We start from the raw sequence: 19,154 nt of genomic DNA on the forward strand, positions 1-19,154 counted from the left end.
TCAGAGTGACCACCAGGTTCTTAGTCACCTCCCTGACCAAAGCTCTTTCCCCCGATTACTCAGTTAGGCCGGGCAGCCAGCTCTAGGAAAAGTCTTGGTGGTTCCAAAACTTCTTCCATTTAAGAATGATGGAGGCCACTGTGTTCTTGGGTCCCCAAGAAATGTTTTGGTAATCTTCCCCAGATCTGTACCTCGACACAATCCTGTGTCGGAGCTCTACAGACAATTCCTTCAACCTCATGCCTTGGTTTTTGCTCTGACATGCACTGGGACCTTATACAGACAGGTGTGTGCCTTTCCAAATCATGTCCAATCAATTGAATTTACCACAGGTGGACTCCAATCCGAGATGTTTAAACAACTTGGATTGGAGTCCATTGAAGGATGATCAATGGAAACAGGATGAGAAGGGGTCTGAATACTTTCCGAATGCACTGTATATTTACAGAAAACATATGGTTAATTGGAAATGATGCAGACAATTACATTGATGGGAGCCACAATCTATCTACAACATTAAAACTGATCTACACCCCCTCACACGCCTAAAAAAAAGAATAGCAACGTAAAACATTAACAAGACACCTGATGGAGAAAGGCAACTTGGCAGGGTGCCAATGAACAGTGTGAAGTCATACACTGGCAAAAGTCCAGCTATTAATGAAAAGCAAAGCAAGTCCCAGTGGTAAGTCGGTTCCTGCCTGGCAGATCAACTAGTGTGGCGTGTAGGGACCAGGAGAAGGATTCAGGCCATGCCTTTGGCACATCCAATTACAAAGTAAAGATGAAGGCATGCAGTGCAGTGGGGAAAGTAGTTTTACTAAGACACATTAATAAACTATGATTCAGACATCGGGGTGTGAATAAATTATGACTCAAAACGCTTTTGTTTTTTATTAACGCAGGTTGTGGTCATTTCAATTCAAATTACATATTTATTAATGAGCCAAAAAACGATAATTTTCGAAATATTGAAATTCCTTGAAATGATCATCACAATTGGTGCTGTGAAGTGTAATAACATATTTAGCATACTTTACATTATATTATAAACTGGGTGGTTCGAGCCCTGAATGTTGATTGGCAGAAAGCCGTGGTATATCAGACCGTAAACCACGGGTTTGACAAAACAGTTCTTTCTGCTGTTCTAATTACGTTGGTAACCATTTTAAAATTGCAATAAGGCACCTCGAGGGTTCCGTAGCGTCGTGCATAAAAACAGCCCTTAGCAGTGGTATATTGGCCATATACCCCACCCCCTCGGGCCTTATTGCTTAAATATATCATACTTAGGGGAGTGCCTTGAATAGTTCTCTTCAGTGCAATATGACTCATCCATGTCTTTGAAAGCCACGCAGCAGTGTGACTTAATACAGAGAAATGGTCATTAACATTTTCCATGCACAAGCAGATCCGTTTCATGATAGTAGTTTGTTAAACGTGAAACATGACAAGGTGTTCAATTTCGATCCACTTCTTATGGGGTGAGATCCGGATGCAAAGCATGTTAGACAACATACCATGATATTCCCCCTGATTCCCTCACAGCCCTATGGACCTTCTGCACTCAATGCAAGTCTATTATTCAATTTCTATCCTATGGGATGCAAAGCTTGATATATCACAGCTTGCTATACCACAGTGTTTCCCAAACTCGGTCCTAGGGGCCCCGAGGGGTGCACATTTTGTTTTTTTCCCTAGCACTAGACAGCTGATTCAAATAATCCACTAATCATCAACCTTTAATTATTTGAAATCTGCTGTGTAGTGCTAGGGCAAAAAACAATACGTGCACCCCTTGGGGTTCAGCGGACCGAGTTTGGGAAACAGTGCTATACCACATATCATGATGTTTCCCCAGACTCCCTGCAATCAATGCAATGGTCTATTATTCCTGCATAGGGTCAACAGTACGCCTGGTAACCGTGGAAACTGCACCACACACAAAAAGGTGCTATCTAGATACTAAAATGGTTCTTCGGCTGTCCCCATAGGAGAACCCTTTGAAGAACCCTTTTTGGTTCCACAGTGGTTCTACATGGAACCCAAAATAGTTCTACCTGGAATCAAAAAGGGTTCTACCTAGAACCAAAAAGGGTTATCCTGTGGGGACAGCCAAGAACTCTTTTGGAGTGTACAGTGCAATGTGTAGAATGCATCAACCAACCAATCTCACAATCAACATTCAAAATGGCTGAGGATTATGCAGGTCTGTTGTAAAACGTTCTGAATGTATTTACATATTTTCTTAATCCTCAAGCAAATACTGTACGTCTCAATCTAAGCTATTTAGCCGGTTTGATGAATTTTCCACTTAAATCAAAGGATACTTTCACTTCAGGTACATTACATTATTTTTTTGACACCGGCATTACCCACATTTGAAAACATCATCACGTTTTAGTCTCTGTTAATCCAAAATTATTCCACCCAGACCACCAGGCCCATCCTCAGAGAAAACTGTGTCAAAGGTTCAGCAGCACAGAGTGAATGTGGGTGGTGGGTGTATAGTCCAACACAAGCAGGGGGAAATCATTCATCATTTTGAAAACACTGTGTTGCAGGTAAACTTTTCACAAAAACATTTTATACTATTCCACACATGATTTGTATGTTTGTTGTTACATACTTTATGAAATAGTCAAATATTATGGCAAAGATGGCTATTCTTCTATACAAGCAGTTCCTATTTATAGAGATGCACTCTATTGAAAGGTCAAATCTGGGACAGGTAAACAGACCACTTTGGGGGCAGTCAATTAAATACCCTTTTCACACCCTTTTAGTGCAGATCTGAAACACTATGCTTGCTTGCTTATTTTCGTTTCACATGGTTCTTTCTAGCAGGGTTCCAGCAACTATGGTGGATGGGTAACCAGGACAGCACAGCACAGCTTGCTTTGGCTTGGCTTGGATTAGAAGTGTGACAAGGGTCAAACTGTCCTGAGAGATTTTGGTTTACACCTGACCTAATGTAGTATGATGTTCCCCAGTGGTTGAATGGTTTAGATGATAAGCCATTGGAAGGACTCTCTGGGGACTAGTGGAGCAGGAGGACGTTTGAGAGGAATAGGCCATTGTTGGGCTGACAGATAAACCAACGCTAGCTATCACGAGGAGGATATACACCACTATTATTACCTGTCTATTGAGTTTGTTCAAGATTCTACCAGGCAGTGATTGTAACAAGAATACAAAACTGAGTGTGTACAGCAGTATGTGTTCCAGGAGTGTTTGTCCTTTAGATCCATACAGAAATCTGTCTGGAAGACCGCAGATAGTGTCACTCAGTCCCAGACAAAGGTCTACCACAGAGTCTACTACAGAGTACCCAGCTTCCTGTTAGCTATCACGCCTCATTCCAATTGAACCTCAGCTTTAATCAGAGGAAATGTATTGTCTCAATAACAAATGACAACATAAAACACCACACTGATTCAACTCCTGATTTAGACTATTTTCCGTTTCTGCTCCAGCCCTATATAATAGAATCCCATGTATTTTATAGTGGTAGAGACAGAGCTGGCTGCAGTTCTAAAAGCAAAGCCACGGCTGGAGGCTATTTCTGGCTGTGTGGAGCTGACGCTGTTCAGAGATGAAATGACATAGCGCCAGTTCACTTGACACAGTGGACTAGCTGTGCTCTAATGAATCTGATTATGCACCCTCCTCCGCAGTTGGACTGGCCTCTCTCCTCCCTCCTCCTCAGGACTCGGTTGTCATCTATCCCCACTGCATGATGATGACGAACCACTGGCTGAAACAAACTGACCAGCCTACACTGACAGGCATTCGGCAGCCAGACCAAATGTTAAGCCTCCTCTATCTTTTACCCATGGTGATGACGTCAGAGTACTAGTCAGACTAAATGTTAGCCTAAACCTCCTCTCCTTTGTACGCAATTGTGATGACATTAGAGAGAGTACAAGTCAGACGTGCTATATTTATAGATGTCACATTTCCTTCAAGTTTATCTGAATGAAACATCGAAACATCTCATTTTCAGCAGTGGCAGTCTGTGGTAGGATGAAGCAACATCTAAAAGAGCATATTTGTTGTGGGGGTAGAGTATGTACATACATATGCTCTATCTTTTACATAGAAATGACATCTCTGTAATCCTGTTATAGTTCTGACACAGTGAGAGGGGGGACTGTGATGCGGAGGATGCTTGGCACTTGACGACTGGTTCCACTATGTGATACTGTGATACTGCAGCCCTTGATGTTAAGACACATTGACACTGCTACTTTATCTACAAACTATATAAAACAAATGTTTAGGAATACAAACAGTATATTTTTGGTCCTAACTCAATTGAAATACAGTATCTCCCCCCAGAGTGTGTGGCACAACGAAGTCTCTAAAAATGTCTCTAAATTAATTAACCCAGTGTTTACTACTGCTGCTGCCAAATAACAAGACATAAATGGGCATACTGATCCAGTGAAATTGATAAAGGGCTCAAAAGTGACCGAGGATGATAGTAGCCAAGCCTAACATATTTAAGGTCTTTCTTTCAACATAAAATAATTGTGACATCTTGGTAGATGTACAAACTATAAAGAAAATGGCAGAAAATGGCAGTCTGACAGAAGGTAGTTAAGTCAACATCGATATGAAGTATTTGTGTCTGGACCAATTTGGACCTTTAATCAGATTTAGTGCCTTTTGTCACCTCTCAAACAAACACCAATCCAAGACTGGAAGAGGACCGTCTCAGACAATACATTCCAGTTACTGTATGACAAATTATTGCTCCAATGCCTCTGAGAGAGAGAGAGAGAGAGAAATCGAGAGAAAGTACATTTCTGAGCAAAGATAAAGGCACTGTGACATACAGCCGATGAGTGAGATGCACAAATCTAAATAGCATACTTATTTTGTCCTGTCACAGTAAAAGGAGTGTAGGCTATTGTAGTGACAGTGCTTTGTCATACTTTCTTAAGTTTAACAAAGAGGATAAGGTTCAAATAAAATATTTTTTAAAGTTCTGCAAGTGGAATATGTAACATATGTAACAACATATAGCCAACTGTACCTATGATTCCAATAATATCAGCTTAGCTCCATGAAAAACATCAATAGTATTTAGTATTTAGGTACTAAATATTTAGGTAACCGCAGGTAGCCTAGCAGTTAAGTGTTGGGCCAGTAACTGGAAAGTTGCTGGTTTAAATCCCTGAGCAAACTAGGTGAAGAAATATTCAGATATATCTTTGAGCAAGGCACTTAACCCTGACTACTAAAATGTAAAATTCGGAAGGCAAAAACCCCCGATACCTGCTTAGTTAAATAGATATATCTGCAACATGTTCTCTTCTCTCTTTGTCAGAATGATGATAAACGTCTATCTCTCTATAACATTGAACACTGCTGCGCACATTGAGCAACAGTATCCGTTTATTTAATACTAAATGTGTCATATGAATGGTAGGTTATTTGATATGTGCTCATGGCAGAAACTGTCGTTTAATTGAAAACACTACAATGACAATAGCTAAATCTGCTACAACTTGTTTGAACTTAGATGATTCACGATATATTGACCGCATCATGCACCGCATTCCATCACCAGGAAATAATATAATACTGTATTAAGGAAAATAGGACTGCATTCATCAATAGGTTGATCTCGAATAGCACACAGACTATTCACGACATGTGAAAGAGCAGTAAGTAGGGATTGTCTTTTGTCTTCATCAAGCGTCCTATGGTGCGATGCTGTGTGCAACTGATGTGGGCTGCTGTATCGGCGATAGATTGATGTTATTTCACATCTAGTGTGATGCAAGTCTGTCTGAGACAACCGTCATCTGGGTGGTTACAATGTAGGCTCATTGAAAACAATGGCTTTCGGTCAACAAACAATTATCAAATAAGGCAGATAATAGTAGGCTAATGATGTGGTTCGTTCCTCAGCATCAGTATTGGAAAAATGTACCAATCAACCACTCGCTATTGCTATGGAGGAAAACATGCAGCATGTAGGGAAAATATTGAAAGCTTACCTTCAGTCTTCTCAAGTCAGAATTCATGAGTGGAGTGACATTCGATAAATCCTAAATGAAACGATATTTTTTTATGAGAAATAATAAGAAAGAGCGACTGGTGGTGGCTGTATAGCTGGGTATCAAACCGCACGAGCCTCTGTTCCATGCACATGACAGCTCGCTCTGTTGCTGCAGCGCAGAGAGGACGAAAACCCACATACTGGAAAAATGAGGATGCCAATAAGACCCGGCGTGGATAAGGACTAAGGAGAGGGAAACAATTTAAGCTGGTGCTCTGTTGCAATAGAGACGATTGCGTTAGGAATAGACTATAATTTTATAGAATAGAATATAGTTATATATTATAAATTAAAATATGTCATTATAAAATGTGCATTCTCCTTCAGTGCATAACAAGAGACATAAAACAGACTTAATAACAATTATTTGCTCTGTCATATTTTCAAACGTTATTTTTGAACTGGTAAAAAAAATGGCATTTGAAGTCAGAGATATAAATACTTGTGCCAAAACAGGTTTATGTACAGCATACATATACACATAACAAATGCAATTGGGTACGGGCTATTAATAGCCTAATTATTCAGCAATTCCTAGAGTTTTGGTCAACATGATCCCTAAAAAGCAACAACAGATTTTTCCCTTCATTGCCAATAATCCAGCATTACAGGAAGAGAGGAGCAGTATATTGCGTGTTAGGGGCCCTTATAAAATAAAATAATTCCAAACAATTGTGTCTAATTTTTCATATCAATATTCGAATTATCTCACACACCGTGTAGCTGTGTTAGTAACTAATGTGGCAATGATTGTGTTATTGAAAGTCATTTTAACTTGCTAAAGTGAAATGCAGAGATGGATTACGTTCAGGACTATCAGGACAATTCAGGAATACTAAACTCAGTGTCCTCCAGCCCTAAATGTTTTACAGTATTGAAAGTAGAGAAATACTGACATAAAAGTATAATACAAACATTCTTTAGTGTTAATGTACAATCTGTGCTATATCTTTACCTGTCTTATATCTCACACATTTTTATAAAGAAACATCACATACTATAACTTTACTATGCTCACACAGCTCAACCTACTGTGGGTTGGCCTATCATAGCAATACTAAACAATAAGAGACTCTCCCATCCTGTGAGGTATTGTAGGGATTGTGGGGGAGTGGAGTGGAGGAGTGGAGGAGAGGAGAATGCAGGTTATTCAGTGAAGATCAAATGAGAACTGGCATCTGCTTTGAAAACAGAGTGGTCTTGTCCACAACTGTGGCTCATTAGCTACGCTGCTGTCACAACAAACAGAGGGGGACATGAAGAAAACCCATGACAGATGCAATTTAGTTTGCCAAAAAAATCTGCTGATCAGCCAAAACTGTGAGGAACGACAGCAAACTAGTTTGTGAAGATGATGTAATAAAGTTTTTAAGTTTGGGCCTGAAGACAGTGAAATAAAATCTTGCTTTTTCGAGAGATGGGTGTTCATTTTGTATGAACTGACAGATTATGCTATAATGCACTTTGGATCTAAAAATGTCCTGATATAAAAATAAATGACATGGATCCACAGTACCAGTCAAAAGTTTGTACACACCTACTCATTCAAGGGTTTTTCTTTATTTTGACTATTTTCAACATTGTAGAATAATAGTGAAGACATCAAAACGATGAAATAACACATATGGAATCATGTAGTAACCAAAAAGTAGCCACCCTTTGCCTTGATGACAGCTTTGCACACTCTTGGTACTCTCTCAACCAGTTTCATGAGGTAGTCACCTGGAATGCATTTCATTTAACAGGTATGCCTTGTTAAAAGTTAATTTGTGGAGTTTCTTTCCTTCTGAATGCATTTGAGCCAATCAGTTGTGTTGTTATAAGGTAGGGGGGGTATACAGAAGATAGCCCTATTTGGTAAAAGATCAAGTCCATATTAGGGTAGCCTAGTGGTTAGAGCATTGGACTAGTAACTGGAAGGTTGCAAATTCAAACCCCTGAGCTGACAAGGTACACATTTGTCGTTCTGCCCCTGAACAGCCAGTTAACCCACTGTTCCTAGGCCATCATTGAAAATAAGAATTTATTCTTAACTGACTTTAGTTAAATAAATGTTAATATATATATATATATATATATATATATATATATATATATATATTAACATATATATATATATATTATGGCAATGACAGCTAAAATAAGCAAAGAGAAATGACAGTCCATCATTACTTGAAGGTCAGTCAATGGGAAAATGTCAAGTTGAAAGTTTCTTCAAGTGCAGTCACAAAAACCATCAAGCGCTATGATGAAACTGTCTCTCATGAGGACCGCCACAGGAAAGGAAGACCCAGAGTTACCTCTGCTGCAGAGGATAAGTTCATTAGAGTTACCAGCCTCAGAAATTACAGCCCAAATAAATGCTTCACAGAGTTCAAGTAACAGACACATCGTAGCATCATCTGTTCAGAGGAGACTGCATGAATCAGGCCTTCATGGTCAAACTGCTGTGACGAAACCACTACTAAAGGACACCAATAATAATAAGATACTGGCTTGTGCCAAGAAACACGAGCAATGGACATTAGACCAGTGGAAATCTGTCCTTTGGTGTGGTGAGTCCAAATTTGAGATTTATGTTTCCAACCGCCTTGTCTTTGTGAGACGCAGAGTAGGTGAACGGATTGTCTCTGCATGTGTGGTTCCTACCATTGAAGCATGGAGGAAGAGGTGTGATGGCGTGGGGGTGCTTTGCTGGTGACACTGTCTGTGATTTATTTAGAATTCAAGGCACACTTAACCAGCATGGCTACCACAGCATTCTCCAGCGATACACCATCCCATCTGGTTTTGAACAATGACGCAACACACCTCCAGGATGTGTAAGCTCTATTTGACCAAGAAGGAGAGTGATGGAGGGCTGCATCAGATTACCTGGCCTCCACAATCACCTGACCTCAACCCAATTGAGATGGTTTGGGATGAGTTGGACTGCAGAGTGAAGGAAAAGCAGCCAACAAGTGCTTAGTATATGTGAGAACTCCTTCAAGACTGTTGGAAAAGCATTTCTGATGAAGCTAGTTGAGAGAATGCCAAGTGTGCAAAGCTGTCATCAAGGTTACTGCATGATTATGTGTTATTTCATAGTTTTCATGTCTTCACTATTATTCTACAATGTAGAAAATAGTAAAAATAAAGAAAAACCCTTGAATGAGTAGGTGTGTCCAAACTTTTGACTGGAACTGTATTTTTTGGGATCGTTGTAAAGAAACTTAAAACATGAGAGGGAAAGCGTTCCACTTAGCTGTCTGTGAAGGTCAAACTATTCATCTTTTGTTAGACTGCTGATGCCATTTCTTGCAAGTCAGAGAAATCAGAGTAGGAATCGAATATATTTTGGGGAAAACCGCTCACTTCTTGCAGCGCTACACCTTTTGCCGTGGGTCAGAGAGCAAAATATTCTGTTTGTAATAAAGCTAGTTTCCTTTAATTCTAAACATGTTGCCATGGCTTATGACACATTCACATACTATCTAATGATAATACCTTTATATTGGTATGGGGATCCCTAAAGCTCACCATCCCACCCCACCGTGCCTCCTGCTCCATTTTCCATACGCAGGCTTACTCTTCCATCTGAAACTGTGGACAAAAACACACATCTGGCATGAAAAGAGGCTAATTCACACCCCGGTCAGAGCTGACATTCTTCCTGAACGATTTTGTTCCTCAGATTAGGTGTTTTTTGGTAAGATAAAAAAAAGCATGCAGTAGCTGAATGGATGAAATGAAGATAAATATGTATTTGATATCCTTAAAATGAAATCATGCTCATTCAGTGTAAGTAAAATTGTATCATCAAATGGCTGCATGAAAAATGGAAAGAGAAGTAGGCTATACTCACTACTGAATATTGTATTTGCAGTTATAGGTGCACTCACTCTGCAATGCCATTTTATGCCATTTTATTTTCATTCTATTCAACCTTAACTAGGTTTTGTTTACTATGTTATCTTTACAGTCTATGGGCACCTGCATAGTAAGATCTTTGTCCCAGTCATCTGAAAATCACATTTATTTTATTTTAGTTATCTGATTGATGCTACCCCATCCTCTCTCCCACTATAAAGCCAATAAAGCATTGTCATTTGACCCCTTGCTAATAGTTGTGAATACTTCCCTAAATCAATGTGGAGTATATAATTCGAAATTAAGCCATTCTTTCTGTGGCGATAATGAGTTATCTTCTTTTCACTGAGACTTTGTCTAATAGTTCTGAGTAGCTTCAGGGCATTTACTCAACTGGAGGGCTGAAGTGTGTGGAGGTCATATCAATACAAGTACAACTAATTACAGAGGAGAGTCTCTCTTGTATGTTAATGTATTCACTCAGCCTTTGACTACTGCTGCCTTTCTTAGGACGGAAGGTTAGGCCTTATGCAGGCCTTTTGTTTATTTGTCTGAAGAAGATGAGTCGCAGTATGATTTGCACGTATTATGACTTAACGATGTACATGATACTGACTGTACAATTAAAAATATCGACAATTGCTGAACCTTCTACTCCTCTGTGCCGCACTCCAACAGAAGTGTCTGTATTATGTGCCCTTTGCAGTGAAAAAGTGTGGCAAAAAAAACAGTTGAAGAATACTGAAGCATAATTAAAATAGTATGATCTTAAAATATACATTCTACTTCCTCCTTCCAAGATGTTCTGTACTGTGTGAATCATGGATCATCTCATCCAGCCTTTGCAAATCACAATGCACAAAGGGATGTGTGGGCCAGTAATGAAAAACGATATAAATGTTGAGAAGCAACTGTCAAATATGGGGATCCAATCAGGGCTTACATAAAATGTTGAGAAGCAACTGTCAAATATGGGGATCCAATCAGGGCTTACATAAAATGTTGAGAAGCAACTGTCAAATATGGGGATCCAATCAGGGCTTACATAAAATGTTGAGAAGCAACTGTCAAATATGGGGATCCAATCAGGGCTTACATAAAACACATCAATGTGTTTATAAATAAAGAACTAGCTGGGCAGATGTATGATTTTGTCAAAATATGATGAAAATGCTCATTTAAGTAAATTGGTTATTATTAAAATTATATGCAATGCTTTATTTACTTTCTGATTGAGTTTTTCTGGTATAGAAATGACACGGAGAGGTACATCTCCAATCTATATGCTTACTGCACAACTGGTAAAATCCCAAACATTATCCCATATAGCCTATTCATGACTATTTAATTTACCCGCACCATCTTGTTCAAGTTTGGGAGGAATTATCTGAATCAAGAATCAATACCCACCAACTGCCACATGGTGTAGTCATTTGTAAGAAAATGGTATTGGAAAGCAAATGTCTGTGTTAGCTTCCTTCATTGTACCAGTAGATGGAGGCAAATGTCTGTGTTAGCTTCCTTCATTGTACCAGTAGATGGAAGCAAATGTCTGTGTTAGCTTCCTTCATTGTACCAGTAGATGGAAGCAAATGTCTGTGTCAGCTTCCTTCATTGTACCAGTAGATGGAAGCAAATGTCTGTGTTAGCTTCCTTCATTGTACCAGTAGATGGAAGCAAATGTCTGTGTTAGCTTCCTTCATTGTACCAGTAGATGGAAGCAAATGTCTGTGTCAGCTTCCTTCATTGTACCAGTAGATGGAAGCAAATGTCTGTGTAAGCTTTCTTCATTGTACCAGTAGATGAAAGCAAATGTCTGTGTTAGCTTCCTTCATTGTACCAGTAGATGGAAGCAAATGTCTGTGTTAGCTTCCTTCATTGTACCAGTAGATGGAAGCAAATGTCTGTGTCAGCTTCCTTCATTGTACCAGTAGATGGAAGCAAATGTCTGTGTTAGCTTCCTTCATTGTACCAGTAGATGGAAGCAAATGTCTGTGTCAGCTTCCTTCATTGTACCAGTAGATGGAAGCAAATGTCTGTGTTAGCTTTCTTCATTGTACCAGTAGATGGAAGCAAATGTCTGTGTTAGCTTCCTTCATTGTACCAGTAGATGGAAGCAAATGTCTGTGTTAGCTTCCTTCATTGTACCAGTAGACGGAAGCAAATGACTGTGTTAGCTTTCTTCATTGTACCAGTAGATTGAAGCAAATGTCTGTGTTAGCTTCCTTCATTGTACCAGTAGATGGAAGCAAATGTCTGTGTTAGCTTTCTTCATTGTACCAGTAGATGCAAGCGGCAGGGTAGCCTAGTGTTTAGAGCGTTGGACTAGTAACCGAAAGGTTGCAAGTTCGAATCCCCGAGCTGACAAGGTACAAATCTGTCATCCTGCCCCTGAACAGGCAGTTAACCCACTGTTCCTAGGCCGTCATTGAAAATAAGAATTTGTTCTTAACTGACTTGCCTGGTAAAATTTAAAAAAATGTAAATGTCTGTGTTAGCTTTCTTCATTGTACCAGTAGATGGAAGCAGATGCACATAGCATTTTCTTGGACTTGTAGCAGTTTGCTTTATGCCATTATCCACATCCATTAATGAATTAAATATCCAAACCTTGAAAAATAGAATTCTAAGGAATATTTTGTATTACCAAAAACTATGCATCACATTAGCAACAAAATGTAATCCATAATTCATCAGCACATGTTTGATTTAAATCCACTCATTCCAAACCACATCTCTTATTAGCCTAAAGTGACCAATAAACTGGTCGGTGCATAATAAAACGCTTTTCCTATTTATTCATGCAATCTGGGCAAATCTAGTCAGCTGTACTACCCTGCTGGTGACTAACAGCACAGTGCAGTCTATTGTCGTGGCCCCTTTAAAATTATGCAATCGAGAGGAAGGGGCGATTGCGTTTAAAATATTAGGTTTTTACGCTGACGCAGGCTGCAAAGTGACATGGGCAGTTCAAGGAAAAATATAGCCTACAATGCATCACGTTTGGATTTGTATCCTTGCTTTCCTTCTTGTCCATTCTTGTCCATTCTGTTCCTAGAACGAAACACAGTTTCCATTTGCACATCACACATGCTATACAGTAGCCTACTTCTACTACAGACGCAGGCTACGTTGGAAGAACCCAAGGTCAGTGAATCTGGCATGCCTTGCTCTCAGAAGAAAAAAACATATATTTCGGGATGTCACTATAAAACGTTAAGGGACACCATGGTGAAGAAACCGTACCTAACATGTGTGTAATGTTAGTCTACGAACGCCAAATCTTCTGGCAAGACTATATTGTCTGGAATGCACACGTTTTGGAGCTCTCAGCAGGGTCTGCTTCATTCTCACCACCGGATAGAAGGTCGACCGATAGAGCGATGCGCTCCACAGTGAATGGGACCATATGAACATGGAGGTGTGACTCGGATCGTCTATTGATGGGTGCTTGAACACCTCCTGCTGTGATGACTGGACTGCGCTAAAACCAAGAGGCCAAACCCACCCACTTGATGTAGGCCGCTACGGTCAGGAGGGGAAGTCTATATAAACCCTGACAATTGTTATTTCAAGGTTAGCACAAACTGGATCCTTGTATCTTGGTTTTACAATTGAAAGGGATTATATTCGCATAGGAACACAAGTCAATAATCATGTCTCACAGCTGGGGATATGGACCATCTGATGGTGAGGCATTCTAGAATCTATTCTACATTGTCATCTGATGCTGACTCCACTTTTGGAACTACTAGTTGAAACTGTACATTTCAACAGTTGCGTGATTTTGTTGCATGAATAACTCACTACATTTCTTATCGGATCAAAATAACTTCTGTAAATAAGTGTTAATATTTTCTGATATGCTACTGTTAAGGAATGCATAATTAGCCCTACATTATTAGGTTATTATCATACATTTATACATGTATCTGTGAGAACACAGATATCACCGGACTGTTTGGAATAGAGTGAATATGATACATTTGTGTTTTTGTTCTGTTTGACTCTGTCCCGTGGTCTTTTTCCATCATAGGACCTGACAAGTGGTGTGATGGCTTTCCTGTTGCTAATGGACCCAGGCAGTCTCCTATTGATATCATTCCTGGTCAAACCTCCTACGATTCTACCTTGAAGCCCCTCAAACTGAACTATAACCCATCCAACTCCACAGACATTCTGAACAATGGCCATTCCTTCCAAGTTGGCTTTGTGGATGATGTTGACAGTTCAAGTAAGCCTTTTAATTAATATATAATGATATACAGCTAATATGTCAATACATTATCATCTCCATTTCTCACATAGGTTCTGAGCTGAGCATTTAGTAAAGGGAGGAGTGAAATAGAAAGGGGAAGCGTCAACAAGAGAACGAGTGTTGCGGCAAACTGGTTACATGTTAACTTCAGTGGCTTTGCTTAAAACAAATATCAAACACAGTGGTGAATTAATTTCCTTGATGCACTGTCTTTGTCCATTGTGCACATAGGCTGCTGTACAGTAGATAACATTGATGATAGGTGACGTTAGAGCAGGCTGGTAGGTGTTCATTCTGAAGGTTTTACTATCGTTGGGCTGAAGTACGCTAGTTGTCAGGTCGTTGTCTTTTGTTGTGGTGCTGGGAGCAAGCACATCAATCTGCAGACTACATTGTTAAACATGAATGTTTCCTACCCTACCCTATCATTACGTGATGGCAGTAATCATGTCATTTGACTGCATTTGGACACACGCAGATGCTCATAAACGTAGTTCATTTTGAAAAGCAACATTAAAAGTTTGTGTGTGCGTGTTCCTATCCACAGCACTGACCGGAGGCCCCATCACCGGCATATACAGGCTGAAGCAGTTCCACTTCCACTGGGGCGCCAGTGACGACAGGGGCTCTGAGCACACCGTCAATGGAATCAAGTTCCCCTGTGAGGTAGGCAGTCCTAGACCTAGATTATGCAACGGGACAAGCCCTATGGATTCAGATCAGACTTTTCATTGGCTACCTGAGTTAAACCTGACTTTGTTTTTTCAAGCTCCATCTGGTGCACTGGAACACCAAGTACCCTAGCTTTGGCGAGGCCGCTAGTGAACCCGATGGACTCGCTGTGGTTGGAGTGTTTCTGAAGGTGCAGATCTAATATGATTTATATGTTTGTTCATACACTGTTTATTTGTTTCCCTCTAAGTGCATTCTGAAAGTAGCCTGATTCCCTTGGATGGCTGTGTGAATTCTTGTTTCTTTATAGATTGGTGCTGCAAACCCCAGACTGCAGAAGGTTCTCGATGCTCTGGGGGCCATCAAATCAAAGGTGAAATCAAATTGATCTTAAATGGTATTTAGAAATCTTGCCTCGACTAGAATTGGTTGGGAATGTTGAAGTAAGACTTTGTTGATTTATTGTGTATTCAATCACAATTTGTGCGTTCTTTAGGGAAAGCAAACTACATTTTCCAACTTTGATGCCAAAACTCTGTTGCCTTGCTCACTGGACTACTGGACATATGATGGCTCCCTGACCACTCCCCCTCTGCTGGAGAGTGTCACCTGGATCGTCCTGAAGGAACCAATCAGTGTCAGCCCTACCCAGGTACAATCATTTTATACAGTATCTTCATAACAAGGAAATGTGTTCTCCTTTCACTAATCAGTTTCATCAGGCCCAGTTAATTGAAAGAGGTCAGTTTGAGGTCAGACGTTATAGGACATCTTTTGGAAAATAATACAATTTTTATGAAGCTAGAAGTACTGTATGTGCGGGTACTAAAAATAAAATGCTTTCTTGGCAGTAGAATACAGTAGAAATGACATGTTTGTGGGTACAGTAGGTTTCTGCTTTCCATCTAGTCTTGGTGAGCATTGCTACAAAGTTTGTGTTTACCAAGCAAGTACCAACCACGTTTTTTAGTAGAAGTTTCAGCCATTCACTCAAAACAGGGAGGGTCAAGACTGTTGCCTGTCACTTTAGATTACATTATCTGAGTGGCCCATAACGCTTATTTAGTAACTCCTGCTAGTATCATATTTGGGAAGCTTGTCTCTTCCAACGAAAGCAGCCTACACCCACATTAACCTCTTTTGGATCCGCCCCCTTTTCTTCACTTTTTCGCCTAAAATTACATACCCAAATCTAACTGCCTGTAGCTCAGGACCTGAAGCAAGGATATGCATAATCTTGATACCATTTGAAAGGAAACACTTTGCATTTTGTGGTAATGTGAAATTAATGTAGGACAATACAACACGTTAGATCTGGTAAAAGATAATACAAAGAAAAAAACATGTTTTTTTTGCCATCATCTTTGAAATGCAAGAGAAAGGCTATAATGTATTATTCCAGCCCAGGCGCAATTTATATTTTGCAGTGTATGTGCAACGTTTTAGACTGATCCAATTAACCATTGCATTTCTGTTCAAAACTTTGTATCAAGACTGCCCAAATGTGCCTAATTAGTTTATTAATACCTTTTCAAGTTCATAACTGTGCACTCTCCTCAAGCAATAGCATGGCATTCTTTCACTGTAATAGCTACTGTAAATTAGTGCAGTTAGATTAACAAGAATTTAAGATATCTGTCAATACCAGATATGTCTATGTCCTGGGAAACGTTCTTGTTACTTAAGTATAGGTCATGGACTAAATACGTTTTTATTTCTCTATGTTGTCTCAGAAGTTTCTGTGACTGTCTGTAAATAATTCACACAGAAAATGATTTGTCCTACCATAAAATAACAACCAAACGTACACAAACAACAGTACATAGCTATTATAAGCTACTGTACACAGCTGACACATCCCCTTATTATTGATTTTCCATGCTGAGCCTTTGGGGATATCAAATCCCCGAGTCCAATTTCACCAGCCAGCGTTTAAATGGGACCCCAAGGATGCTTGTTTAGTGAAAGCTGCAGTCGAAGGCACTGTCCCCTATATGTCATGACGAAAAGAAAGTGTCAATTTAGGGAGGGCTACCTCCAACCATATGCATTGTTAAGATAAGTTAAGCAGTAGTGCAAGGCAGCAATAAAGTGGGTGGAGAGAGTTTACTGTTCTGACTGAGAACTGATGCAATGTTGTGTTGGAAAAGCCTTTCACCTACATGCAGTAGGACCCATGTATAGATCTGTGAGTGTTAGCAACCTCAGAAAGCCTTTGTGGTTGTTCTTTTGCAGATTGTGAGATTATAGAATGAAGGAAATGAAGTGTTTCAGTTCTCACGTTAAATATGAGAACTAAGTTGAACAGTGTGTCAATTGATACTGTTACTCTAAACCTATTTTGAACTTTGGAAATAAGACTGTACAGCGTCTTGAATGTCTAAAGATCACTGAAATGATGGAGCCGGTCATGCATATTAATAGTAAATTAGAGAAGACATGTTTCATGCTTATTATAGCAACAGTCATTTACACTCTCTATGCTTGCTTATGGCTGACCATCGATGTTGATGGGGAGCCATTGCTCCCAATTGTGGGTATTGTGGGGGGTTGTTCTTATGCCATTGCATGTGGCTGTGCAGGACAATGCGAGAACCACATGGTTTACAACGAGGCTCAGGTGAATTACTGACCAGAGAGGTATGCACCCGCTACACGCCTGTGTTGTTGCACACACCATTACCTTCTCCTCTCTCTGATTGTGTCCTGTACTCTCTATATTAATTCATTTAAAACTTCACTCTACATTATGATCAGTTAGACCTCTATATTAACATTGGTACTAAATTGGTATTGCTTTAGGGATAACAGTTCACATCCTGCTCATTGAGTGATCTAAATATGGGATGTAAATACTGGAACACAGTAGGTCACAGACACTCCTTTAACATGAGCCACAGACCACAGTTGCACCGAGACACTATGATTCTAACCATTCTATTTTTGGTCTCTCTGTCTCTCTCTCTCTCTCTCTGTCTCTCTCACTCTCTCTTTCTCTCTTTCTCTCTCTCTTTATCTCTCTCTCTCTCTCTCTCTCTCTCTCTCTCTCTCTCTCTCTCTGTCTCCTGACAGATGGGTAAATTCCGCAGCTTAATGTTCAGTGGTGATGGAGAGGCACCTTGCTGCATGCAGGACAACTACCGGCCCCCTCAGCCTCTCAAGGGACGCAAGGTCCGCCGGTCCTTCAAGTAAACAGCTATGCATCACGCCATCCCCCATCCCACAATTGCCGATCCCCAACCTTTCCCCTAGATTATATATATATTGTGTGCCATTTTATATGCATTGCTATCAGAATCTGCAGATTGTTAACCCTATAGACAATACAATCAGTAATCAGAAAACAGAAAGGAAACCTAAACCTAAACCAATGCAGTTTAATAACAAGAGCCAGTGTAGATGAGATTATTGCGCCGATATGGATGGACAGCACTTTATACGCCTGGCCTGCCTGCCCCTCCTGTAATCCCTGACGATAAACCTCAGGATCACCCCAGATTAACGTCATTTAGCTGCCTGTCACTGCAATAACAGACGACTGACTCAGTCAGTCAGCCAGTCAGAGATAGAGGCCTTTTATAGTATAATACTACTGGGCTTCTACTCTCAATACGCACAAGGAGAGATGGAATCTTGAATTTACATGCCTTCCATTTTTGGATTGTGTCTCTAAATCGTCATCAGTGTTTTTACTTTAGATTACAGGTCAATACTGAAAAGAAGAGATCCAATTCAAGTGATTATTTTTTTAAAGACTCATAACTTACTACCTACCCCAGTGCATTAACATTGTGTCTTAAAATCATGAGAGTGAAAGAAGATGTTGTGTGAGATGTCATATCATCCAAGTCCATCCATTGAAAGAAATCATTGACTGAAGGACTAGAGTAATGTGTGTTTTATTTTTTTTTAAATAAATGTTATCTTGAAAAATTAAATCTTGAAGTATGTTTTAAATGTTTTTGGAAATACCTGGAATGATTTTTAAGCCTTGCGTATAATTATTGTAAAAATGGGAATGTAAGGTTTGTGTGATTCGTTCATGTCAAATTTGATGGATGGGAATTTGAGCAGTGAAATAAATGGCATACCTGTACCTACATGTGCATCCTGTGTTTATTTGCAATATTTTAGATATATTGAATGACCACACTACAGAAATGTAAGCTGTGTGGGATCAGCCTTATCCAGATAGGGAGACAGAGACCCCACTGTTGATGGTCAGACATCCCTATTTTAAGTACAGATAGCAGGTCTCTTTTGCAGTCATGTGCCCTTAACATGGGACTATTTACCTTTGGT

At 39.8% G+C, this 19,154-nt stretch overlaps 2 protein-coding genes across 6 annotated transcripts in view; one reads left to right on the plus strand and one right to left on the minus strand.

Annotated features, from left to right (window-relative positions):
- The window catches only part of LOC118402082 (disks large-associated protein 1-like), a 104,229-nt gene extending 98,046 nt beyond the window's left edge, over positions 1-6,183 (minus strand). For all 5 annotated transcript variants that reach the window (XM_035799964.2, XM_035799965.2, XM_035799963.2 and 2 more), the window contains exon 1: positions 6,012-6,183. The gene's annotated coding sequence lies outside the window, so the exon portion shown is untranslated. The remainder of the gene's footprint in view (positions 1-6,011) is intronic.
- Positions 6,184-13,437: 7,254 nt separating this feature from the next.
- On the plus strand, positions 13,438-18,952 carry cahz (carbonic anhydrase). Its single transcript, XM_035799967.2, has 7 exons — positions 13,438-13,612; positions 13,959-14,156; positions 14,728-14,846; positions 14,950-15,042; positions 15,163-15,225; positions 15,349-15,504; positions 17,925-18,952. Exons 1-7 carry the CDS (start codon positions 13,579-13,581, stop codon positions 18,042-18,044), a joined length of 783 nt encoding a protein of 260 aa, XP_035655860.1. The 5' UTR covers positions 13,438-13,578; the 3' UTR covers positions 18,045-18,952.
- The last annotated feature ends 202 nt before the right edge of the window (positions 18,953-19,154 follow it).

Source organism: Oncorhynchus keta, chromosome 23, assembly GCF_023373465.1.
Source record: "Oncorhynchus keta strain PuntledgeMale-10-30-2019 chromosome 23, Oket_V2, whole genome shotgun sequence".
Classification (NCBI taxonomy): Eukaryota; Metazoa; Chordata; class Actinopteri; order Salmoniformes; family Salmonidae; genus Oncorhynchus; species Oncorhynchus keta.